The following is a 27,642-nucleotide window of genomic DNA, read 5'->3' on the forward strand; positions in this document are numbered from 1 at the left end:
TTAAACATTCTTGCTATGAACATACAGCTGACCTCTACTACATGGATCTCAAGGTCTCTGCACAAACGTCAACAGAGCAAATCCTGAAAACAATAGAAAGTGCAATGAAGAAGTCAGATTTTACCTGGTATAGTTTTATTAAGTCAGTTTAAATATTTTGAAGCACTCATTTCACTATCTTGGACAACTTATTTTTTGAAATGTTATAAATTTCATGAGGTTTTAAAAAGTACTTAACACAGGATGACTTTTTATTCATCCTGTGCTTCTAAGAATATAGAATGACTAACAGCATGCATTAGCCTTTGTGCAGTCAACCCTCCCTGTGTGCCATCCACAACTAGGTTTCTCCCATTCCCCACATCCCCTGACTTTCACCCCCAACACAGGCATTTGCATTTATTGTCTACAGTCTATGTAGAAGAAGGATACTCATGAAATGAAATCTTTGAGATATCACTACCAAGGAAAGAGTCAGGTATTCTCCTTTTTTGGTCAGAATTTCCCCCTTGGTTCTTCCATCAGTGTCACTGAGAAAGCTGCAGTTCTTCCCAAATACAGGAGGATATATTAGTTTTTAAAAAAAATTGTGTGTTTAACTGACAAAACAGATGACAACTTCTCCACATCCAGAGCTTTTATGCAACAACATAGGCTATTATTTAGAAGTGAAGATTATAAGAAAATGTTTTGGATTTTAAAAAAAGATAAGTAAACAATTGTCTCTATTTCTTGCCACAGCCTTAACTGAATTTCTTTGCTACATGCTGAATATAGATATTAAATTATATTAATTAGATACAATGCAAGGTAAATATATGTAAATTATTTACAAGTATAAATGTATTATAATATTTTATGTGTGAGCAAATTTTTCAACAATCATACCCATCACGCATGTAATCATGCAGAGTTGTTACTCCATATTTAACAGAATTTTGAATCAGGCCACTTGTTTCTGACCCTTTTTTCCCACTGTTTAATCCCACGACAACAGTAAATGCAAAATAATCTGAAAATACTCAATGTTCAATAAACATTCATTGAGTGAACAACTGAAGAAATCAACTAAGTAACCAAGGAATAGGAAAGAAATAGAAATCATAAGACCTTTATTTGATAAAATGAAGGGGTGAAAGAAAATTGTACTGAAATTTTTTTTCCAATTTATGTTTCAGGATGAGTGTAACTCCAAAACTGTTTAAATTTAAATTATAGGTAAGAAATTTATCTCTGTGACTCACTAGAGCTTGTTAAGAGTAAAGTAAGGATTTATATTTCTATCTGAAAGAATCTTTCTGATGTCTTTGCCTTTCTTTTCTTCAGGTCATGAGTTTCAATTGTTCTCTGTGGCAAGACAACAGCATGTCTGTGAAACACTTTGCATTTGTCAAATTCTCTGAGGTCACTGAACAGTGCTTCCTTTTATTTACCCTCATCCTATTCATGTTCTTAGCATCACTGACAGGCAATGCTCTCATAGCCCTTGCCATCTGGACCAATCCGGCCCTCCATACCCCCATGTACTTCTTCCTGGCCAACTTGTCTCTTTTGGAGATTGGTTACACTTGCTCTACCATACCCAAGATGCTGCAGAACCTTGTGAGTGAGGCCCGAGGAATCTCTCGGGAGGGATGTGCTACACAGATGTTTTTCTTTACATTATTTGGGATCAGTGAATGCTGTCTTTTGGCAGCCATGGCTTTTGATCGCTATACGGCCATATGCTCCCCACTTCATTATGCGACACGAATGAGTCGTGGAGTGTGTGTCCATTTAGCAATGGTTTCTTGGGGAGTGGGTTGCATAGTAGGCTTGGGCCAAACCAACTATATTTTTTCTTTGGACTTCTGTGGCCCCTGTGAAATAGACCACTTCTTCTGTGATCTCCCGCCTATCCTGGCACTAGCCTGTGGGGATACATCCCATAATGAGGTTGCAGTCTTTATTGCAGCCATTCTTTGCATTTCCAGTCCATTTTTATTGATCATTGCTTCTTATGGCAGAATTCTAGCTGCCGTGCTGATCATGCCCTCCCCTGAAGGCCGTCAAAAAGCTCTTTCCACCTGTTCTTCCCACCTGCTGGTAGTAACGCTCTTCTATGGCTCAGGATCTGTCACCTACTTGAGGCCCAAGGCTAGCCATTCACCTGGGGTGGATAAACTCCTGGCCCTCTTCTATACTGTGGTGACATCCATGCTCAACCCTATCATCTACAGCTTACGGAACAAGGAAGTCAAGACAGCTCTACGGAGAACTCTGGGCAAGAAAAATGTTTTGACTTACGGGTAGATACCAAAGGACCACACAAATGTCTTTGAAAAAGATGCACACTCAACCTCAGAGGAAGGAAAGAAAGAAAGACAGTGGTGGGGATAAAAAGAGGGAGTATGGAGGGAGGAAGGAAGGGTGGAAGAAGAGAAAGAAAGAAAGAGGGAGAGAAGAAGAGAGGGAAGGAAGACAGAAAGGAAGGAAGGAAACTCTGTACTTGTCAAGGTGTTTTGTAAGAAACTTCTTTAGTAACAGTGATTTTAATTTTGGAGATAGTTCTCTTCATAGAGCAAAAGTTCTGATTGCCAGATTCTGAAAGGAAATTCGCTACCAAAGAATTTTAATAAGTGAATCTAATACTAGACTGGCTTTCTAAAACATTTCAGTCTAGGCTAAAGTACAGGCTTAGAGTATAAATTGCCAGATTATATCTCAGAAGCCTAGGAAATTCTCACTCCATACTCTTAGGCATTTTCTCTCCTCTGAGAGGTCCATATGACTTCTGCCATGGTCACTGGGGTAGTGCTTCCACATATACCAGTCCCACATGACTCTTAATTCCCTAATAACTCTATGATGTTCATTACTTTCTTCCACAAAAATGTTTTAAATTCTTCATCCTTAATTATTGGTACATGACGTAGTCAAATAATTCTTTTTTGCGTTGTTGATACTATAAAAACATATAAACATCCAAAAAAGCAAACTCTTAAAATTCAGAGGTAATTGTGGCAGAATATTAAAAGAAAAACATGGGAAATTTTTACCAAGAGTCCCCATAGATAAAATGTTTTTGAAAAGAAAGAGAAAACATATTTAAATTCAAGGATGGAAGAAGAAAACTGAGCTTTAAATAATATAAATAACTTTAATGATTTTATGTAATTTACAACATGTACAAATGTGCAGATGAATCCTGGCAGGATATATTTGGAAATTATCTAAAACTTGCTCTTAAGAGAAACAAACATAGTTACAACAAAATCTAGTATCTCAAGGCATCTATAGAAGAAATTACCTTGGATTTGAACATCTAGTCCTTGGGGAAGGGCTGTGGTCTATGAGAATTTAGCAACTACCCATACAGTAGTGATAACATGACAGGAATGGAGAACTCTGCTGCTATGACAACTTACAAACAGGATGAATAAATTCTAGTGATCTAACATATAGCATGCTGACTGTAGTTAATAATACTGTATTGAATACTTGAAATTTGCTAAGAGAGTAGACCTAAGTGTTCCCACACACACATACACAAAAGATCTCTACGTGAGGTGATGTTATTTAACTTGATTTTGGCAATCATTTCATAATGAACATATATATAAAATCATCACATTATCCACCTTAAGTTTTAACTCTTGACAATTTTTTTCCATTTTATCTCAATAAAGCTGAAAAAGAAAAAGAAGATGTGAAAATGCTACGATTAGCGGATGTGCTCTTAGTGATGTTCACTAATGACCAAGATTTGTTTTACTGGACACATTTTACCAAAAGCTATATAATTCATTGAAGACCAAAACATAATATATTGTAGTTTTTATTTATACCTGTGTGCAATTAACAAAAAAATAGAAAGAATCTGAACATGAAAAAATGACTATTTAACAATTATCCTATAGAAACAGGCAGGAATTATATGCAGGCATTAGAGATTATTATTCAAAATGTTTATTAATATAGAAAAATGATTATTAAAATTAAAGCAAGTAAAAACAATTTCTATAGCATTATCATTTTTGCTTGGTTTACTAATTTTGTAAAGTTTTATAAGTTCAAAAATATCAAAAACTGGGCAGTTACATGTAAAAGCATAAGATCAGAACATTTCCTCTCATCATATACAAAATGCAAAAGTATACTAAAAATGAGTATACTTTTTGAGGATATAAAAGTCTACTCAAAATGGATTAAAGACCTAAATGTAAAACCAGAAACCATAAAACTTCTAGAAGAGAACATAGGCAGAACACTGTTACAGTAAAATCATAGCCGTATTTTTTAAAACTGTATGCTAAGGCAAAAGAAAAACAAACAAACAAACAAACAAATTGGACCTAATTAATATTTAAAGCTTTTTCACAGCAAAGAAAACAATCTATTCATAACCAAATGACAACCTACTAAGTAGGAGAAAATATTTGCAAATGATATGACTTGTATGGGATTAATATCCAAAATATATAAATAACTCATACAACTCAGTATCAAAAAAACAAAATAATGTAATCAAAAAAAAAGGCAGAAGGCATGAATAGACATTTTTCCAAATAAGACATATAGATGGCTAACAAGCACATTAAAAGATCAACATTACAAATTATTAGTGAAATGTAAATCAAAACTAGAATGAGATGTCACATCACACCCATCAGAATGGCTATCATCAAAAACATGTATGCACAACAAATGTTGACAAGTATGTGGAGAAAAGAAAATTTCTCTTGATGGGAATGTAAATTGGTGCAGTCCCTATGAAAATCATTATGGAGGTTTCACAAAAAACTAAAATACAACATATAATACAATCCAGGAATTCCATTCCTGGGGATACATCTGAAGAAAAAAAACACACTAATTTAAAAAGATACATGCAGTCCAATGTTCACAGCAGCATCTTCTTGCCAAGACATGAGAGCAACCTTACTGTTCATCAACACTTGAATGCATAAAAGAGAAAAAGATATATATATATCACATAAATATTGAAATATTGATACAAATGCTCCATATCATCACTTCTATTGGTATCTAAAAAATAAAACAAATGTATGTAACAACAAACTCACAAATATAGAGAACAAACTAGAGATTCCCAAAGGAAAGAGGGAAAGGAGGGGCAAGATAGGTGTAAGTACGGGATTAGTATGGGATTAATAGATACAAACTATGTATAAAATAGACAAGCAACAAGAATATATTGTATAACACAGTCAACTATAGCCATTTTCTTGTAATAATTTTTAATAGAGAATTATCATTGGAAAGACAGATGCTGAAGCTGAAACTCCAATACTTTGGCCACCTGATGCAAAAAAATGACTCATTGGAAAAGACCCTGATACTGGGAAAGATGGAGGGTGGGAGGAGAAGGGGATGACAGAGGATGAGACGGTTGGATGGCATCACTGACTCAATGGACATGAGTTTGAGTAAACTCTGGGAGCTGGTGATGGACAGGGGGACCTGGAGTGCTGCCGTCCATGGAGTCACAAAGAGTCAGACATGACTGAGTGACTGAACTGAACTGATAATCTATAAAAATACTGTCACTATATTATATACTTGAAACTTCTATGCTGCTGCTACTGCTAAGTCACTTCAGTCGTGTCCGACTCTGTGTGACCCCATAGACAGAAGCCCACAAGGCTCTCCCATCCCTGAGATTCTCCAGGCAAGAACACTGGAGTGGGTTGCCATTTCCTTCTCCAATGTGTGAAAGTGAAGTTGCTCAGTCGCATCCGACCCTTAGCGACCCCATGGACTTCAGCCCACCAGGCTCCTCCATCCACGGGATTTTCTAGGCAAGAGTACTGGAGTGGCTTGCCATTGCCTTCTCCGTGAAACTTCTATACTATTCTAAAATAGCTATACTTCAATAAAATGCTAATAAGATGAAGGGAAAAGAGAGCACTATTTAGTTATACTGATAACAGAATATAGACATAAAGACAAGAACTTTTACCAGAGTCAAAAAATCTTTTCATAGTGATAAATTTATGCTATCCATCAAGAAGATATAACGATTACAAACACATACGTAGCTAGTAACATATTGCCAAAATACGTAAAGTAAAAACTAACAGAAGTGATTGAAGAAATAGTTAATTCCACAATAATAGTTGAACTTCAATACCCCACTTAAAATAATGGAAAGAACAATTAGACATAAAATCAACAAAGAAAGAGAAGACTTGAAAAATATAAGCAAACTAAAACTAACAGACATCTACATAACACTGCACCCAACAAAAGCAGAATACATATGTTTCTCATTGCATATGGAACATTCTACAGAGTAGATCATTTGGCCATGAAAAAGTCACAATAAATTTTAAGTGACTGAACGTATGTTCTCTATGCACAATGTAATGATATTAGTATAAATTTTTAAAATATTGTGAAACACACAAGTATGTAGAAGTTAGATAATGCACTCATAAATAATAAATGTCTCAGAAGAAATAAATGTCTTAGCAAAGAATTTGAGAAGAATGAAAACACAGCATACCAAAATATATGGAATATAGCAGAAGTATTTCAGATATGTTTTGTATAAAAAAGAAATATATTTAAATTATTGATTTATCAATTTATCTGCCATGAAAAGGCTTATGAGTGTGTGTAAAACTCAACAGACGTAATATGTAGAAGATGACTCTATTATATTTTTGAGTTACTAGTGTCATGAAATTTACATCTTTCAGAGCAAAATAATTTTGGAAATACTTGGAAAGCAAAATTATTTAGAAAATACATAGTCTTTTGATTGAAATTTTATTTTTTTTCTAGTTAGTGATTGCCTTTTTTTTTCTTTTTTATTATTTTTTTTTATTGGAGGCTAATTATTTTACAATATTATATTGGTTGGTTTTGCCATACATTGACATGAATCTGCCCCGGGTGTACATGAGTTCCCCTTCCTGAACCCCCCTCCCACCTCCCTCCTCCCCTTATCCTCCCTCTGAGTCATCCCCACTTTTAAAAGAATATGATATTGAGATACTGGGTAGTAAATTCATATTGGGTATTCCTTCCTAGAAGGTGATCTTTAAACTCAAAACTGAAAGAAGGAAGAAGCCAGCCATGATGAAATCAGGGAAACAGAATTTTAGGTGGGAGAAAAGGTAATTCAAAAGTTCTGGAAGCCAACAGAGAAGGAGAAACATAGTATGACATCCCTTAAATGTGGAAACAAGAAGAAATCATACAAATGAACTTACAGAACAGACTCATAGACTTAGAAAACAAACTTATGGTTGCCAGGAGAACAGGACAGTTGGGAGTTTGGAAAGGACATGTACACACTGCCATATTCAAATTGGATAGCCAATAAGGACCTATTGTATAGCACAGGGAATTCTGCTCAATGTTATGTGCCAGCCTGAATGAGAGAGGTTTGGGGGAGAATGGATACATGTATATATATGGCTGAGTCCCTTCACTGTTCACCTGAAACAACCACAACACTGATAATTGGCTATATCCCAATAAAAAATAAAAAGTTTAAAGTTTGGGGAAAAAAAAAACAGTATGTAAGCCAGAAATGATCTTGGCCTGTTTTTAAATGGAGAGTTATATAAGCTATGATCCCAGCATAAAATAGATGCACATTACAACTGGGAAAATGAGAAAAGTTGAACAAAGGAAGAACTGACAAAGGTGTGAGAATTTAAACACCAACAAAGGATTTCTATATGTGTACTACACACACACTACCCTGGAACTTGTCACACATTTGGGAGTCTCTCTCAAACCTAAGGCTTGAGGTATCAAAGAATTCTTTAGTTCTTTTGATTCGGATACCTCACGTATACTTCAAGTATCCAAAACAAAAGAATTAAAGAATTACTTGATTTATGGCTTCTGGTTGGGTTCAGCCAATGATAGTGGATAGTTGAGGATTGGAGAATGAGAGAACAGCTAATTTGTGTTATTTTCTGTTTGCTCCCTCTTAGCTGGGAAACCTGAGGTTGCCTGTTTTGCTCAACCAAATGTCATAGCTCCTGGAGGTATCACACAGGAGTCATAGCTCCTGTGTATTACAGATTCTCTTTTTCTGGTTTCACTTGAGTTACAGCACAGAATAAAACATCAGTTCAGTTCAGTTCAATCGCTTAGTCATGTCCAATTCTTCATGACCCCATAAACTGCAGCATACCAGGCCTCCCTGTCCATCACCAACTCCAGCAGCTTAATCAAATTCATGTCCATTGAGTCAGTGATGCCATCCAACCATTTCAAACTCTGTCGTCCCCTTCTCCTCCCACCTTCAATCTTTCCTAGAATCAGGGTCTTTTCAAATGAGTCAGTTCTTCACATGAGGTGGCCAAAGTACTAGAGTTTCAGCTTCAGCATCAGTTCTACCAATGAATATTCAGGACAGATTTCCTTTAGGATGAACTGGTTGGATCTCCTTGCAATCCAAGGGACCCTCAAGAGTCTTCTCCAACACCACAGTTTAAAAGCATCAATTCTTCAGGTTTCTTTATGGCCCAACTCTCACATCCATAGATGATGACTAGTCAAACCATAGCTTTGACTAGATGGACCTTTGTTGGCAAAGTAACATCTGGGTTTTTTAATATGCTGTCTAGGTTGGTCATAGCTTGCCCAAGAAGCAAGCATCTTTTAATTTGATGGCTGTAGTCACCACCTGCAGTGATTTTGAAGCCCAAAAATAAAATGTCTTTCACTGTTTCCATTATTTCCCCATCTATTTCCCATGAAATGATGGGGCCGGATGCCACGATCTTAGTTTTCTGAATGTTGAGTTTTTTGGTTTTGGGGTTTTCATTTTTTAATTATAATTGGAGGCTAATTACTTTACAATATTGTATTGGTTTTGCCATACATTGACATGAATCTGCCCCAGGTATACATGTGTTCCCCATCTTGAACCCCTCTCACTTCCCTCCCCATATCATCCCTCTGGGTCATCCCAGTGCACCAGCTCCGAGCATCCTGTATCATGCATCAAGCCTGGACTGACGATTCATTTCACATATAATATACATGTTTCAGTGCCATTCTCCCAAATCATCCCACCCTTGCCCTCTCCCACAGAGTCCAAAAGACTGTTCTATACATCTGTGTCTCTTTTGCTGTCTCGTATACAAGGTTATCATTACCATCTTTCTAAATTCCATATATATGCGTTAGTATACTGTATTGGTGTTTTTCTTTCCGGCTTACTTTACTCTGTATAATAGGCTCCAGTTTCATCCACGTCATCAGAACTGGTTCGGTTCAGTTCAGTCGCTCAGTCCTGTCCGACTCTCCGTGACCCCATGATCACAGCACGCCAGACCTCCCTGTCCATCACCAACTCCCGGAGTTCACTCAAACTCATGTCCGTCAAGTCAGTGATGCCATCCAGCCATCTCATTCTCTGTCGTCCCCTTCTCCTCCAGCCTCCAATCCCTCCCAGCATCAGAGTCTTTTCCAGTGAATCAACTCGTCGCATGAGGTGGCCAAAGTATTGGAGTTTCAGCTTTAGCATCAGTCCTTCCATTGAACACCCAGGACTGATCTCCTTTAGAATGGACTGGTTGGATCTCCTTGCAGTCTAAGGTTCAAATGTATTCTTATTAATTGCTGAATACTCCGTTGTGTAAATGTACCACAGCTTTCTTATCCATTCATCTGCCCATGGACATCTAGGTTGCTTCCACGTCCTGGCTGTTATAAATAGTGCTGCGATGAACATTGGAGTACATGTGTCTCTTTCAAACCTGGTTTCCTCAGTGTGTATGCCCAGGAGTGGGATTGCTGGGTCATATGGCAGTTCTATTTCCAGTTTTTTAAGGAATCTCCATAGTGGCTGTACTACTTTGCCTTCCCACCAACAGTGTAAGAGGGTTCCCTTTTCTCCACACCCTCTCCAGCATTTATTGCTTGTAGACTTTTGGACAGCAGCCATTTTGACTGCCGTGATATGGAACCTCATTGTGGTTTTGATTTTCATTTCTCTGATTATGAGTGATGTTGAGCATCTTTTCATGTGTTTGTTAGCCATCTGTATGCTTTCTTCAAGAAATGTCTGTTTAGTTCTTTGGCCCATTTTTTGATTGGGTCGTTTATTTTATTTTGGAATTGAGCTGCAGGAGTTGCTTGTATATTTTTGAGATTAATTCTTTTTCAGTTGCTTCATTTGCTATTATTTTCTCCCATTCTAAAATTCATTTAATATATTGTCCTTGGATAGAGGACGTATCAGATATTAAACTGATAAGAACAGATACTACACCTGATCTTAGCCAAAAGGCCGAGGACTATCCTCCATCACTTTCATCAAGAGACTCTTTAGTTCTTCATTTTCTGCCTTAAGGGTGGTGTCATCTGCATATCTGAGGTTATTGATATTTCTCCCACAATCTTGATTCCAGCTTGTGCTCTACCCAGCCCAGGATTTCGCATGATATACTCTACATATAAGTTAAATAAGCAGGGTGCCAATATACAGCCTTGACATACTCCTTTCCTGATTTGGAACCAGTCTCTTGTTCCATGTCCAGTTCTAACTGATGCTTCTTGATCTGAATATAGAATTCTCAGGAGGCAGGTAAGGTGGTCTGGTATTCATATTTCTTTCAGAATTTTCCACAGTTTGTTGTGATCTACACAGTGAAAGGCTTTGGTGTAGTCAATAATGCAGAAGTAGACATTTTTCTGGAACGCTCTTTCTTTTTCGATTATCCAACAGATGTTGGAATTGGATCACTGGTTCCTCTGCCTTTTCTAAAACCAGCTCACATACTGTTGAAGCCTGACTTGGAGAATTTTGAGCATTACTTTGCTAGCATATGAGATGAGTGCAATTGTGCAGTAGTTTGAGCATTTTTTGGCATTACCTTTCTTTGGGATTGGAATGAAAACTGACATTTTCCAGCCCTGTGGCCACTGCTGGGTTTTCCAAATTTGCTGGCATATTGAGTACAGCACTTTCACAGCATCATCTTTTAGGATTTGAAATAACTCAACTGTAATTCCATCGCCTCCACTAGCTTTGTTCATAGTGATGCTTCCTAAGGCCCACTTGACTTTGTATTCCAGGATGTCTGGCTCTGGGTGATTGATCACACCATCATGGTTTTCTGGGTCTTGGAGATCTTTTTTGTATAGTTCTTACATGTGTTCTTGCCACCTCTTCTTAATATCTTCTGCTTCTGTTAGGCCCACACCATTTCTGTCCTTTATTGTGCCCATCTTTGCATGAAATGTTCCCTTTGTATCTCTAATTTTCTTGAAGAGATCTCTAGTCTTTCCAGTTCTATTGTTTTCCCCTATTTCTTTGCATTGATTGCTGAGGAAGGCTTTCTTATCTCTCCTTGCTATTCTTTGGAACTCTGCTTTCAAATGGGTATATCTTTCCTTTTCTCCTTTGCATTTGCTTCTCTTCTTTTCTTAGCTATTTGTAAGGCCTCCTCAGACAACCATTTTGCCTTTTTGCATTTCTTTTTCTTGGAGATGGTCTTGATCACAGCCTCCTGTACAATGTCATGAACCTCCATCCATATTTCTTCAGACACTCTTTTCTATCAGATCTAATCCCTTGAATCTGTTTGTCACTTCCACTGAATAATCGTAAGGGATTTGTTTTAGGTCATTCCTGAATGGTCTAGTGGTTTTCCCTACTTTCTTCAATTTAAGTCTGAATTTGGCAATAAGGAGTTCATGATCTGAGCCACAGTCAGCTCCTTGTCTTGTTTTTGCTGACTATATAAAGCTTCTCCATCTTTGGCTGCAAAAAATAAAATCAGTCTGATTTTGGTATTGATCATCTGGTGATGTCCATGTGTTGAATCTTGTCTTGTGCTGTTGGAAGAGGGTGTTTGCTATGGACCAATGCATTCTCTTGGCAAAATTCTATTAGCCTTTTCCCTGCTTCATTCTGTACTGCAAGATCAAATTTGCTTGCTACTCGAGGTAGCTCTTGACTTCCTACTTTTGATTCCAGTCCCCACAATGAAAAGGACATCTTTTTTGGGTGTTAGTGCTAGAAGGTCTTGTAGGTCTTCATTAACCATTCAACTTCAGCTTCTTCAGCATTACTGATTGGGGCACAGACTTGGATTACTGTGATATTAAATGGTTTGCCTTGGAAATGAACAGAGATCATTCTGTCATTTTTGAGAGTGCATCCAAGTACATTCAGACTTTTTTGTTGACTATGAGGGCTACTCTATTTCTTCTAAAGGATTCTTGCCCACAGTAGTAGATATAATGGTCATCTGAGTTAAATTCACCCATTCCAGTCCATTTTAGTTCACTGATTCCTTAAACATCGATGTTCACTCTTGCCATCTCCTGTTTGACCACTTCCAATTTGCCTTGATTCATGAACCTAACATTCCAGGTTCCTATGCAATATTGTTCTTTACAACATCGGACTTTATGTCAGTCACCAGTCACATCCACAACCGGGTGTTGTCTTTGCTTTGGCTCTGTCTCTTTATTCTCTCTGGAGTTACTTCTCCACTGTTCTCCAGTAGCATACTGGCACCTCCAGGCCTGGGGAGTTCATCTTTCAGTGTCCTATCTTTTTGCCTTTTCATACTCTTCATGGGGTCTCAAGGCAAGAGTCCTTGAAGTACTTGAAGTGGTTTGCAATTCCCTGTCTCACTCAGTGCCCCTGACCTTGCAGCAAGCCACCGCTGACCCACACCTTCTCTGGAGACACCTGGTCACTCATGGAAAGTCTGGGTCAGTCCTCATGTGGGGTCACTGCTCCATTCTCCTGGGTCCTGATGCACACAAGGTTTTGTTTGTGTCCTCCAAGAGTCTGTTTCCCCAGTTCTGTGTAAGTTCTGGGGGCTCTATTGTAGGGTTAATGGCGACCTCCTCCAAGAGGGCTTATGCCATACCCAGGTCTGCTGAACCCAGAGCCCCTGCCCATACATCAGGCCACTGCTGACCTGTACCTCCACAGGAGACACTGAGACACTCAAACACTCAAAGGCAGGTCTGGCTCATTCTCTGTGAGTTCTTCTGGTGTGCACAAGATTTTGTTTGAGCCCTCCGAGCATCTCTGGCAGGTATGGGGTTTGATTCTAAACATGATTTTGCCCCTCCTACCATCTTGTTGGGTTTGTCCTTGGATGGGGTATCTTTTATTTGGTGGGATCCAACGTTCTCCTGTCGACAGTTGTTCAGCAACAAGTTGTAATTTTGGAGTTCTCATAGGAGATGATGAGTGCACGTCCTTCTACATACCTAATGCAATAAAGAGGGGATCTGGACAGAAGAGGAATGAAATATATCCACCCATCACACTTGTAAAGTGGAACAAATATAAGATTCACTTTATACTAGTGGCTACATTTAGGGAATGGATAGTGGGATTATAAGCCATGGAAAGAGAATTTTCAAAGAGAGATATATCTGGGGCTTTTTTTTTTTGTGATTATTGTCATTTAATGTAAAAACTAAAAAGTATCACTAGAATAGCTGTTTACAAAGCTGCTGAAATTTTTGTTTCATCATTCACATTTTAAGATATAGTGCAAAAATTTCTAATATCTGTTTTGAGAGCAAATGAAGAGAAGGATAATTATTTTTATTTGGTTCATTCTAAAGAGAATGCACTTCAAGACTCTGAAAATTGAGACAAATCAACTATCCTGAACAGTCTGGATCCACGTGTCCTAACAGCTGTGCTGTTGCCTCTAGGTCTGTCACACAATTAGTCTTGTGATGAACTGTGCAGGTTGCTTTATTGCTCTAAAGAATATTTTCATATGCTAGGCCTTGAACTTTAAGGAGATATATCTGTTTATAGCTGTTATTCAGTACATTTATATTTGCTTTTTTCAAAATATATAATATACTCATGGATATGAGTGTAACTTTTTTTATATGTAAGCATTTGATTTTTTAAATTTATTTATTTTTTAATTGAAAGATAATTGCTATACAGAATTTCATTGTTTTCTATCAAACCTCTATATGAATCAGCCATAGATATACATATGTCTCCTCCCTCTTGAACCTCCCTCAGATCTCCCTCCCTAGCCCATCCCTCTAGGCTGACACAGAGCCACTGTTTGAGTTCCTTGAGACATAAAGCAAATTCCCATGGGCTATTTTACATATGGTAATATAAGTTTCCATATTATTCTCTCCATACATCTCACCCTCTCCTCTCCTCTGCCTGTGTCCATAAGTCTGTTTTCTATGTCTGTTTCTCCATCTCTGCCCTCAAATAAGTTCTTTGGTACCATCTTTCTAGATTCCACATATATGCATTAGTGAAGGCTGATCGCCGAAGAATCGATGCTTTTGAACAGTGGTGTTGGAGAAGACTCTTGAGAGTCCCTTATACTGCAAGGAGATCCAACCAGTCCATTCTAAAGGAGATCAATCCTGGATGTTCATTGGAGGGACTGATGCTAAAGCTGAAACTGCAATACTTTGGCCACCTCATGTGACGAGTTGACTCACTGGAAAAGACTCTGATGCTGGGAAAGGTTGGGGGTGTGAGGAGAAGGGGACGACAGAGAATGAGATGGCTGGATGGCATCACCAACTCTGTGGACATGAGTTTGAGTGTACTCCGGGAGTTGGTGATGGACAGGGAGGCCTGGCGTGCTGTGATTCATCGGGTCGCGGAGAGTCGGACACGACTGAGCGACTGAACTGAACTGAACTGAACTGATACAATATTTATCTTTCTCTTTCTGACTTACTTCACTCTGTATAATAGGTTCTAGGTTCATTCACCTCATTAGAACTGACTCAAATGCATTCCTCTTATGGCTGAGTAATATTCCATTGTGTAAAAGTACCACAACTTCTTTATCCATTCGTCTGTCAATGGACATCTAAGTTGCTTCCATGTTCTAGCTATTGTAAAGAGTGCTGCAGTAAACATTGGGGTACATGTGTCTTTTTCAATTTTGGTTTCCTCAGGGTATATGCCTAGGAGTAGGATTGCTGGGCCATATAGTGGTTTTATTCCTAGCTTTCTAAGTAATCTATGAGTGTAACTTTTTAATCTTAAGGCATATATACAAATCTGACTATTATTATGTGTAAGTGAGAGGTTAAGAGAAAGAGAGTAAGAAGTTGAAAGAGAGACTGTCTTGAGTCCTTATATTAGAAAAGTTTTTAAATGTTCTAAAGAATTTTTTAATGTCTCTTTATTCTCACTGGAAAGACCGATTATGGGGTGTTTTTTTTTTCTTTTCTTGACAACTCATTTTTATGCCCCTTCATTGTACGGTCAGAAATCTTAAGTTTTATGTGAGATATTCTACAAATAAACAAAATAAGATATTTAAGGAACTCACATTTAAATCCTCCAGAATCATTTACTCAACCAGCTTTACTCTGATGATATTTTATTTTAAATTGTTGTTTAACAGCTATTTGAAAGAAAAATAATAAAACAATCCCATATACAATTGCATTGAAAATAATAAAATATGTAAAAATGAATTTAACCAAAGAACTGAAAGATCAGCACACTGAAAACTACAAGATACTGAAAAAGGAACAGAAGGACATACAAACAAATGGAAATACATTCCACAGATTGATGGAATTAATTTAAATATCCATACTACCCAGAACAATGTACAGATTCAATGAATTCCCTATCAAATTCAAATGGCATTTTGCACAGCATTAGAACATATAATTTTAAATCTTTCTACAGAACTATAAAAGTTCCTGAATAGTCAAAGAAATCTTAAAGAAAGAAGACCAAATCCAGAGGCATCATTCTCCCTGATCTCAAACTATATTAAGAATCAACAGAAAACAAAACAGTATGGTACTGGCATTAAAAAAGACATAGAAATCAATATAACAAAATAGAGAGCCATAAACAAACCCACCCACATATGGTTGATTAATTTATGGCAAAAAAAAAGGCAATAATGATGTGGTAAAGGACAGTCTCTTAAACAAATGGTGTTGTAAAAATTGGAAGTTCAGTTCACTCACTCATTCATTTCTGACTCTTCACGACCCCATGGACTGCAGCATGCCAGGCTTCCCTGCCAGTCAATCCCAGAATTACTTAAACTCATGTCCATCGAGTTGGTGATGCCATCCAGCCATCTCAAACTCTGTCGTCCCCTTTTCCTATTGCCTTCAAACTTTTCCAGCATCAGGGTCTTTTCAAATGAGTCATTTCTTCACATCAGGTAGCCAGCGTATTGGAGCTTCAGCTTCAGGATCAGTTCTTCCAATGAATATTCAGGACAGATTTCCTTTAGGATTGACTGGTTGGATGTCCTTGCAGTCCAAGGGATCCTCAAGAGTCTTCTGCAGCACCACAGTTCAAAAGCATCAATTCTTTGGCACTCAGTTTTCTTTATAGTCCAACTCTCACATCCATACATGATGACTGAAAAAACAATAGCTTTGACTAGACAGACCTTTGTCGGCAGTAACATCTCTGCTTTTTAATATGCTGTCTAGGTTTGTCATAGCTTTTCTTCCAAGGAGCAAGTGTATTTTAATTTCATGCCTGCAGCCACCATCTACAGTGATTTTGGAGCCCAAGAAAATAAAGTTTGTCACTGTTTCCATTGTTTCCCCATCTACTTGCCATGAAGTAATGGGACCAGATGCCATGATCTTTGTTTTTTGAATTTTGGGTTTTAAGCCAACTTTTCACTCTCCTCTTTCACTTTCATCAGAGGCTCTTTAGTTGCTCTGCACTTTCTGTCATAAGGATGGTGTCATCTGCATATCTGAGGTTATTGATATTTCTCCCAGCAATCTTGATTCCAGCTTGTGCTCCACCCAGCCCAGCATTTAGCATGATACACTCTACATATAAGTTAAATAAGCAGGGTGACAATATACAGCCTTGACATACTCCTTTCCCAATTTGGAACCAGTCCATTGTTCCATGGCTGGTTTAACTGTTGCTTCTTGACCTGCATACAGGTTTCTCAGAAGGCAGGTAAAGTGGTCTGGTATTCCCATCTTTTTCAGAATTTTCCACAGTTTGTTGCGATCCACACAGTCAAAGGCTTTAGCTAGTCAATGAAGCAGAAGTAAATGTTTTTCTGGAATTCTCTTGCTTTTTCAATGATCCAACAAATGTTGGAATTTGATCTCTGGTTCCTCCGCCTCTTTTAAATCCAGCTTGAACATCTGGAAGGTCTCAGTTCATGTACTGTTGAAGTCTAGCTTGGAGAATTTTGAGCATTACTTTGCTAGCATGTGAGATGAGTGCAATTGTGTGGTTGTTTGAGCATTCTTTGGCATTGTCTTTCTTTGGAATTGGAGTGAAAACTGACTTTTTCCAGTCTTGTGGCCACTGCTGAGTTTTCCAAATTTGCTGGCATATTGAGTGCAGCATTATTTTTTTTTAGATGACTTTTTTTTTTCCAAAAACAATTTTAGGAATCTTTACTTAAAAACAACCTTATCTTAAACTGGAGTAACTTTGGTTTTACGAGCAGCAAGCAAAGTACAGAAGCAAAATGCATTACAGGAGCATTAAGTTCTACATTAGGTCACAGCATCTAATCTGAAATCACACCCGTAATATCATTTTTCAGGATATCTGGGAAATAGTTATTTCCCAGGATGTCTGAACCATAGCTACTCTATTTTGACTTTTAATTGTAAAAAAAAAAAAAACAAAATTTTTAATAGCGAAAGCAGATTTCACCATTAATGACGTCAGTGTTTTTCTAGGTATGAGAAGATGCAAGAATTGGAACTCATAAAACATTTTTCTGAAAAGATCTAACTATCTAAAGGCCTGTTCTGCCAGTTTTTTTTTTTTCAGAGCACAGAGGCCTCATTCCTGATTTTCACCCTGAACTTCTTTCAGGGGGTGTTGAAGGTCAGCAGCTTGCAATGGTCATGATGTAATCTTTGTAGAGGCAGCTGGCAAGTACCAACTTCCAGTCAGCAGGGTCCCTTCATAGCCACATATCTGACTATATGACACCATTTCATGGCCATTGTGTCCCGCGGTGCTGGGAAGGCTTATTCCCAGGTCTAGGGAAGTGATGGGCCACTTAGTGTGCTAAAATTGGACCAGGCCTTGCAAGTAGCACAAGTCTCTGGACCACTGTCTTACTAGCCTCCTGGTCCAGGAAAATATTTCCTCTTGTTGCTTTTTCCCATACCCAGAGTCACATTATTACAATTATTGATCTCATATGGAACTGTCAGTTCAGCATTATATCACAGGCTCAGTGAAACAAGTGACATAGAAAATAATATAGCCATAGCTAGCAGTTATTAGTCAAATAAGAATTATAAGTCAAGAACTTTCATTAGATAAAGCCTGGTATACCCCAAGTCGCCTGACTTCATTCGTTAAATGATTATCAGATCAGATCAGTCGCTCAGTCGTGTCCGACTCTCCGCGACCCCATGAATCACAGCACGCCAGGCCTCCCCGTCCATCACCAACTCCCGGACTTCACTCAAACTCATGTCCACAGAGTTGGTGATGCCATCCAGCCATCTCATTCTCCGTCGTCCCCTTCTCCTCCCGCCCCCAACCTTTCCCAGCATCAGAGTCTTTTCCAGTGAGTCAACTCGTCACATGAGGTGGCCAAAGTATTGCAGTTTCAGCTTTAGCATCAGTCCCTCCAATGAACATCCAGGATTGATCTCCTTTAGAATGGACTGGTTGGATTTCCTTGCAGTATAAGGGAATCTCAAGAGTCTTCTCCAACACCACAGTTCAAAAGCATCGATTCTTCGGCAATCAGCCTTCTTCACAGTCCAACTCTCACATCCATACATGACCACGGGAAAAACCATTGCCTTGACTAGACGGACCTTGGTTGCCAAAGTAATGTCTCTGCTTTTTAATATACTATCAAGGTTGGTCATAACTTTCCTTCCAAGGAGCAAGCGTCTTTTAATTTCATGGCTGCAATCAGCATCTGCAGTGATTTTGGAGCCCAAAAAAATAACGTCTGACACTGTTTCCACTGTTTTTCCATCTATTTCCCATGAAGTGATGGGACCAGATGCCATGATCTTTGTTTTCTGAATGTTGAGCTTCAAGCCAACCTTTTCACTCTCCTCTTTCACTTTCATCAAGATAGTCTGGTGTTAATCTCCTGGTTGTACATTATGGAGCATCCGACCTTTATCTGAAGATTGGTTACTGAGATAAGCCTTAGAAACTAACCTAGAGTGTCCTTTTTTAATAACTTAATTAAATCTTTTAGCAGTATCACGTAACAAGTAACTGTCTCAGCAGTGAGTCTTAGTAAACACTAGACATTAACAAAACTAGAAACTTAATTTAACAATTTACAAAACTTAATATTCCGTGATTTTTCATTATGGAGGCCCTGTAGCCAGGGAGGCTTTAACCCATCAAATAAAAAATGAGGTTTGTCAGGGAACTGGGAAAAGTGCAGCATTTTTTAACAGCATCATCTTTTAGGATTTGAAATAGCTCACCTGGAATTCCATCACCTCCACTAGCTTTGTTCATAGTGATGCTTCCTAAGGCCCACTTGACTTCGTACTCCAGGATATCTGGTTCTAGGTGAGTGATCACACCATCGTGGTTACAAGGGTCATTAAGATCTTTTTTGTATGAAACTGGGCCACTACCTGACACTATGCCCAAAATTAACTCAAAATGGATTAAAGACTCCAATATGAGATGAAAACACATAAAACTCCCAGAAGACAATGTAGACAGTAAGCTCCTTGACATCACTCAAGGCAATAGTCGTTTGGATCTAACTCCAAAAGCAATGGCAAGAAAAGCAAAAATAATCCAATGAGTCTGCATCAAACATAAAAACTTCTTCACGGTGAAGAAACCATGAACAGAATAAAAAAGGCAACCTAGAGAATGGGGAAAGATATTTACAAATCATTATATACAAAAATTTACAAAAACAATATCCAAAATAAAGAACCCATATAACTCAATAACAAAACAACAAACAATCCAACTGAAAACAAGCAAAAGTTCCAAATAGACAATTTTTTGAAGAAGACATACAGATGGCCAACAAACATATGAAAAAATGTTCAACATGATTAATTATTAGAGAAATGCTAATCAAAACCAAAAGTATCACCTCACATTTGTCATAATAACTTTTATCAAAAGAACAAGAAATAAGTGTTGGCAAGAATGTAAAGAAAAAAGAACATATGCACAACTCATGGGAAAGAAAATTGGTGGAGACACTATGAAAATTATATGGAGATTCCTTCAAAAATCGAAAGTAGAATTATTATATAATCCAGCAATTCCAATTCTTGACGTATATCCTGAGATGACAAAAACACTAATTCAAAAAGATATATGCACCTATATGTTCATTGCAGCCTTATTTACTGTTATGCCAAGATATGGAAACAGCCTAAGTGTCCATCAATGGAAAAATGAATAAAGAAGATGCAGTATCACATACACAACGCAATTCTACCCAGCCACAAGAAAAGAATGAAATCTTGCCATTTGTAACAACACAGATGGATCTTGAGGAAGTTTTGCTAAGAAAATAAGTCACAGAAACAAAGACACATACTGTATGTGGAATATTTTTTAAAAAGCAAACGAACAAACAGAACTTATAGAAAAAGGACTGGTGTTTGCCAGAGAGGATGAGGGTTGAAAGGTGGGAAAGAGGGTGAAGGGAATCAACAGGTTAATTTCCAGCTATAAAATAAATTAGTCATGGGGATGTAATGTACAACGTTGTGAATATGGTCAATAACATTACATTGCAAATTTGAAAATTACTAAGAAAATAAATCTTAAAAGATCTCATCACAAAGAAAAAATTGTAACTTTGTATAATGATCAATGGTAACTAGTATTACTGTGATCGAAATGTATACAAATGTCAAATCATCATATTGTACACATATTGAAAATAATCTATGTCATTTATACTTCAATTTTAAAAATCATGAAAATAAAACATACATTAAAAAGGAAAATAAATGAATAAAATAAAATTAGTTTCCAGTGTGTTAAAACAGATCTAGCAATAGAGGAGGTTTAATACAAACCTCAATTCAGAAGGTAAACAAACGTACATAAGGAGAATTCCCATGGAGAATGCTATCCCAAGGAACTTTGTCTGCTAACTCATCTGAGATAACCATAAATGGGCTGTTTGAAAATAATGCCCAAGGGTCTCAGGAATATAATAAAATTGCACACCCACAGGACACTCTTGATATTATCTACTAAGGTCTTCCTAAGCTGGGCTTTTTTCTTTGTGGCAGCACTTTATTAAATGGAAAACTCACACTTCTGAAGATATTTCTTAAGTACTCATCGGCATACTCCAGTTTCTCGTCCTTCTCTGAAAATTTGAAAAAATCAAGTGCATTCCTTGATGTCTCACACTTCTTTTTCTTAAATGATATTTATCAAAATCAGTTCAGTTCAGTTCAGTTCAGTCGCTCAGTCGTGTCCAACTCTTTGCGACTCCAAGGGTAAGTAAAAAGACTCTTGTTTTAAAATCTATCCATTCTTAGGGAAAGTTGGAATGTGTGTATATCACAGTGCCAAATATTCAAAGGAAAATCAGAAAGCATTTCAATTCTGACAGCCTTCCTTAAACACTGGAAATAACTAGTTTGGTGTTGTAGAAATAAACTAGATTTTTCTCTGTAATCAAATTCATCCTCTCATTTGAACCTACATTAAAAGCATGTACATTTTAATAAACACTATAAAAGTGTGAAAGTGAAGTCACTCAGTTATGTCTGACTCTTTGCAACATATGGACTGTAGCCTGCCAGGCTCCTCCATCCATGGGATTTTCCAGGCAAGAATACTGGACTGGGTTGCTGTTTCCTTCTCCGGGGGATCTTCCCAACCCAGGGATGAATCCTGGGTCTCCTGCACTACAAGCATACTCTTTACCATCTGAGCCACCAGAGAAGCCCAATAAACACTAAATCTGACAAATATTAAATACCTGAATTAAATGTGTAGCTTGTATTCAAGTATGTGAACATTTTTAATGTGTAGTAAAAATCTGGTGGATCAACTTGTCTACATGATTGATACAGATGTTTTGAAATCAGATAAAAAATTTTCTTTCTTCAATAATCTTTTTCCACATATAACTTTAAAGTCACTATAAATATAAATAAAATACTGTGTAATGAAAATTACATGTCATGTCAATGTATGGCAAAACCAACCAATACAATATTGTAATAATTAGCCTCCAATAAAAATAAAAAGAAAAAAAAAGAAAAAAAGAAAATTACATAGCAAAAAATATACTATAATAAAATTTAGTGGACATTAAACCTTCACAGATAAAGAGATCCCTATGTGGTTAAACAGTGATGGAAAAATCACTGGAAATATTTCAAAAGTTGGATAAAAATGTCAAGATATTTGAGATTTAAAAGTAAAGACATATCATGAGAATCACATAGAAAAGACTAGAAAGAGATCTAGGATAGGATTATAGCACTTAAATATAAAATTTTGAAATCTTTAAATTTGAATTTTTACTCTCATTATCTCCTACCTGATTGAAGAAATTGATTGCTTTTTTATCTTTAGAACATTCATAGTTGTTAGTCTACAATAGGGATAAATGATTAATAACATCTTAAAATATGTATATTAATATTTCCTTTGTCATGAGGTTTAGGGATAGATACTAAATGAGTTATAATGGATGTAAAATGCTTCCTGTAGTGTCTGACACACAGCACTCATTAAGGTTTAGTTGGAGTTATTATTTTATTATTGTATTTCACATACCTGACCTGGGGTAGTGTGAAATCAGAGACCCATGGTGACATCTTGGCCCTGAATAACCTTATGTGACACTTCCCAGGATGGCTTTGAGGATTTGATGAACTAGTGAATGTGAAAACTCTGCTCTGCAACCCTACAAATGTAATCTGTTTCCCCTAAACTGATAAGTCTCCTATCCTGAACAGGAGTAAAGATTTTCCTCCTGATCCAGATCCCTAGACATAAAGATTGGATTTGCAGCTACTTTGCAAACAAACGTCTGTCTAGTCAAAGCTATGGTTTTTCCAGTAGTCATGTAGAGATGTGAGAGTTGGACCATATAAAAAAAAAATGAGCACTGAAGAATTGATGCTTTTGAACTGTGGTGCCAAAGAAGACTCTTGGAGTTCTTGGACTGCAAGGAAATCCACCCAGTTAATTCTAAAGGAAATCAGTCCTAAATAGTCATTGGAAAGACTGATGCTGAAGCTGAAAATCAAACACTTTGGCCATCTGATGCGAAGGACTGACCAGTCATTTGAAAAGACCCTGATGCTGGGAAAGACTGAAGGCGGGAGAAAAAGGGGACGACAGAGGATAAGATGGTTGGATGGTATCACTGACATGAGTTCGAGTAAACTCCGGGAGTTGGTGATAGACAGGGAAGCTGGCGTGCTGCAGTCCACAGGGTCACAAAGAGTCAGACATGACTGAGCAACTGAACTGACAATTAACTAAGTCATTGATAACTATCCAAATTCATATGTACAAATGGATAAGCCCACTCAATAAAGAAAAATTCCTGCAAGATAGATGATTAAAATTTAACATGAAAAACCAATTGCCCAGTTTAAATGAAGTAGTTATACAAAAAAAAATTACATTCCAAAACAAAATTCTGAGTACAGAAAAATATGTCATAGCTAAATCCTCTCCATTTATATTTCAGAACACTGGCACAAAAATTCTTTTTCAATTATAAATTACTAAGATGGATTTGAATAAAACCTGCCTTGTCAGTTCCTATGAGGATGATGTAACTCTTCAACTATAATAATATACTTGTACCTGAACAAGGCTACCTTGATGATGCTTAAGTGCAGGGTTTTCTCCACCTCCTTCTTGTGCTATTGCTATAGCTATAGCTAACAATTTTAGTCTTAATATTTCAGTAATACCTTGCAGTAGTGATTCTGAAAAGGAATTATCTGATTCGTAGGTCCCTTGACACATCTACTCTACTAGACATTTGAATATAGGAACCAATAAACTTCATTTTAACTGTATCTTCAGCTGATAATTATGCAAACATAGTATGAAAAGCATTCCTTTGGAAAATCTGAAGCACAGTCATTTCTACTTGACATTTAATCCTCACCATAGCCCAAGGACGTAGTTACTGTATCTTTCTTATACACAAAAGAAAATTCAGTTTCAAAAAGATTAGGTTACTTAAGCTAGTTACCTTTATTTTGTAGATTCTTAAAAAGAAATTAAGTCACCTAGTGTCACATTCAGCCATTCCAGTACTCTTGCCTAGAAAATCCCATGGACGGATGGGCCTGGTAGGCTGCAGTCCATGGGGTAGCTACGAGTCAGACATGACTGAGTGACTTCACTTTCACTTTTCACTTTCACACATTGGAGAAGGAAATGGCAACCCACTCCAGTGTTCTTGCCTGGAGAATCCCAGGGACGGGGGAGCCTGGTGGGCTGCTATCTATGGGGTCACACAGAGTCGGACACGACTGAAGTGACTTAGCAGCAGCAGCAGCAGTGTCACATTCCTTTCATTAGTCCTCTCCTCCAGTTCAGACGGTAAAGTATCTGCCTACAATGCAAGAGACCCGGGTTTGATCCCTGGGTCGAGAAGATTCCCTGGAGAAGGAAATGGCAACCCACTCCAGTACTCTTGCCTGGAAAATCCCATGGAGGGAGGATCCTGGTAGTCACAAAGAGTCTATGGGGTCACGAAGAGTCGGACACGACTGAGCGACTTTGACTTTATTCCAGTTAGTTACTATACTCAACCTCCTATGACTGGATGCTTAATTGTGTGAGCTACATAATTGTGTTTTATCATTTCTCAAATTTTTTCTACTCTTCTTGCCACTTCCCTGCTATAGGTGAAACAAATTGAAGATAATGGAACCAAATAACAAAAGCCATCCCAAAGAGTTTATTCTACTAGGTTTTGCTGACCGTCCTTGGCTAGAGCTTCCTCTATTCATTATTCTGCTTATAACATACCCCACGGCCATGATGGGAAACATAGCCATCATTCTGGTGTCCAAGTTAGACCCCCATCTGCACAGCCCCATGTATTTCTTCCTCACCAACCTCTCCTTTTTGGACATGTGCTACACCACAAGCATTGTCCCTCAGATGCTCTTTAACCTGGGAACGTCTAAGAAGACAATCAGCTATATGGGGTGTGCAGTTCAGCTTTATTTCTTCCACATGATGGCAGGCACAGAATGTCTGCTTTTGGCTGTTATGTCTTTTGATCGCTACGTGGCCATCTGCAAGCCTCTACACTACACCCTCATCATGAATCGGCGCATCTGTATCTTATTAGTGGCCACCGTGTGGCTGATTGGGATGACCTATGCTGTCTCAGAGGCCACTGTCACATTACAGTTACCACTGTGTGGTCGCAATACCCTGGATCACTTGCTGTGTGAGATTCCTGTTCTGATAAAGACTGCCTGTGGCGAAAAGGGTGCTAATGAGCTCACACTCTCTGTGGTATGCATTTTTTTCTTAGCTGTGCCGCTATGCTTAATTCTTGTTTCCTATGCTTGCATTGGGCATGCTGTATTTAAGATTAAATCTTCAGAGGGAAGGAAAAAAGCCTTTGGGACGTGTTCCTCCCATCTAACTGTAGTTTTCTTACTTTATGGCCCAGCCATTAGCATGTACCTTCAGCCCCCCTCCTCCATCTCAAGAGAGCAGCCCAAGTTCATGGCTCTCTTCTATGGAGTGGTGACTCCTGCACTCAACCCTTTCATCTACACTCTGAGGAATAAGGATGTAAATGGGGCACTGGGCAATCTGATGAGGAAAATTTTCACTTCCAAGGGATAGTTGATAGATATAAGATGAAATTATTTACCCATTTAGTAGGTGTATAGAGGTTTCTTTAATAACTGGTTCTTGTCTCATACTTTCCCACATCATGTTATTAATAGATGTTCTTCTTGCAAAACATGTCATGTTTCTCATATTCTTAGGCAAGGGTGATATTTGACTAATACACGCCAGTAAAGGCAGTCTGTGGAAACATATTTTAAAAAAGCATGCTATTTTGTTTGAGCCATACTGAAACAGTGGCTGTTAAACACTAAAAAAAAAAAAGTACTGTAAACTATAATATAAACTAATCAGTTCAAGCTAATCATAAAATAGCATGTCAGCATTCATCACTGGACTTCCTATGACCATGTATGTACCAAGTCACGTTAGTCATGTCTGACTCTTTGCAACCCTATGGATTGTAACCCACCATGCTCCTCTGTCCACGGTAATCTGCAGGCAAGAACACTGGAGTAGATTGCCCTGCCAGCCTCCAGGGGATGTTCCCAACCCAAGGATCAAACTCGTATCTCTTACATCGTCTGCATTGGCCGGTGGTTTCTTTACCACTGGCGCCAATTGGGAAGCCCTCCTATGCCCTTGGCACCTAAGAAATATTTCATTACTCTCTGCAAGATTTGCCACATCTAAGTGGGCGGCAAGGTGCCACTGTGCATTCAGTGTGAGGCACTCTACACCTTCAACCAACCATGAGTTTCTCTCACAAGTTTCAGTTGAGTTCAGTTGCTCAATCATGTCCAACTCTGCAACACCATGGGCTGCAGCATGCCAGGCCTCCCTGTCCATCACCAACTCCCAGATTTCACCCAAACTCATGTCCATTGAGTCGGTGATGCCATCCAGCCATCCCATTCTCTGTCGTCCCCGTATCCTCCTGCCCCCAATCCCTCCCAGCATCAGAGTCTTTTCCAGTGAGTCAACTCTTCGCATGAGGTGGCCAAAGTATTGGAGCTTCAGCTTTAGCATCAGTCCTTCCAATGAACACCCAGGATTAATCTCCTTTAGAATGGACTGGTTGGATCTCCTTGCAGTCCAAGGGACTCTCAAGAGTCTTCTCCAGCACCACAGTTCAAAAGCATCAATTCTTCAGCGCTCAGCTTTCTTCACAGTCCAACTCTCACATCCATACATGACCACTGGAAAAACCATAGCCTTGACTAGACGGACCTTTGTTGGCAAAGCAATGTCTCTGCTTTTTAATATGCTGTCTGGGTTGGTCATAAATTTCCTTCCAAGGAGTAAAATTAAAATTACTTTTAATTTCATGGCTGCAGTCACCATTTGCAGTGATTTTGGAGCCCAAAAAATAAAGTCTGACACTGTTTTCTCTATTTCCCCATCTATTTGCCATGAAGTGATGGGACTGGATGCCATGATCTTAGTTTTCTGAATGTTGAGTTTTAAGCCAACTTTTTCACTCTCCTCCTTCGCTTTCATAAAGAAACTTTTTAGTTTTTCTTCACTTTCTGCCATAAGGGTGGTGTCATCTGCATTTCTGAGGTTGATATTTCTCCCATCAATCCTGATTCCAGCATGTGCTTCATCCAACCCAGAGTTTCTCATGATGTACTCTGCATATAAGTTAAATAAGCAGGGTGACAACATACAGCCTTGACGTATTCCTTTCCCAAACTGGAACCAGTCTGTTGTTCCATGTCCAGTTCTAACTGTTGTTTCCTGACCTGCATACAGGTTTCTCAAGAGGCAGGTAAGGTGGTCTGGTATTCCCATCTCTTTCAGAATTTTCCACAGTTTATTGTGGTCCACACAGTCAAAGTCTTTGGCATAGTCAATAAAGCAGAAATAGAAGTTTTTCTGGAACTCTCTGGCTTTTTCAATGATCCAGCGGATTTTGGCAATTTGATCTC

General features: G+C 38.1%; 2 protein-coding genes and 1 pseudogene across 2 annotated transcripts; 2 read left to right on the forward strand and 1 right to left on the reverse strand.

Annotated features, from left to right (window-relative positions):
• The first annotated feature begins 1,314 nt into the window (after positions 1-1,314).
• LOC129543322 (olfactory receptor 10C1-like) lies at positions 1,315-2,292 on the forward strand. The gene has a single exon (XM_055406410.2). The coding sequence runs from the start codon at positions 1,330-1,332 to the stop codon at positions 2,290-2,292; it is 963 nt and encodes a 320-aa protein (XP_055262385.2). The 5' UTR covers positions 1,315-1,329.
• A 7,863-nt stretch (positions 2,293-10,155) lies between these two features.
• On the reverse strand, positions 10,156-10,275 carry LOC148774163 (U2 spliceosomal RNA; annotated as a pseudogene).
• A 14,548-nt stretch (positions 10,276-24,823) lies between these two features.
• Positions 24,824-25,765, forward strand: LOC129543451 (olfactory receptor 2B11-like). Its single transcript, XM_055406560.2, has one exon. It carries the CDS (start codon positions 24,824-24,826, stop codon positions 25,763-25,765), a length of 942 nt encoding a protein of 313 aa, XP_055262535.2.
• The last annotated feature ends 1,877 nt before the right edge of the window (positions 25,766-27,642 follow it).

This window comes from Moschus berezovskii, chromosome 23 (assembly GCF_049115385.1).
Source record: "Moschus berezovskii isolate FMDL1 chromosome 23, NW_MosBer_1.0, whole genome shotgun sequence".
Taxonomy (NCBI): Eukaryota; Metazoa; Chordata; class Mammalia; order Artiodactyla; family Moschidae; genus Moschus; species Moschus berezovskii.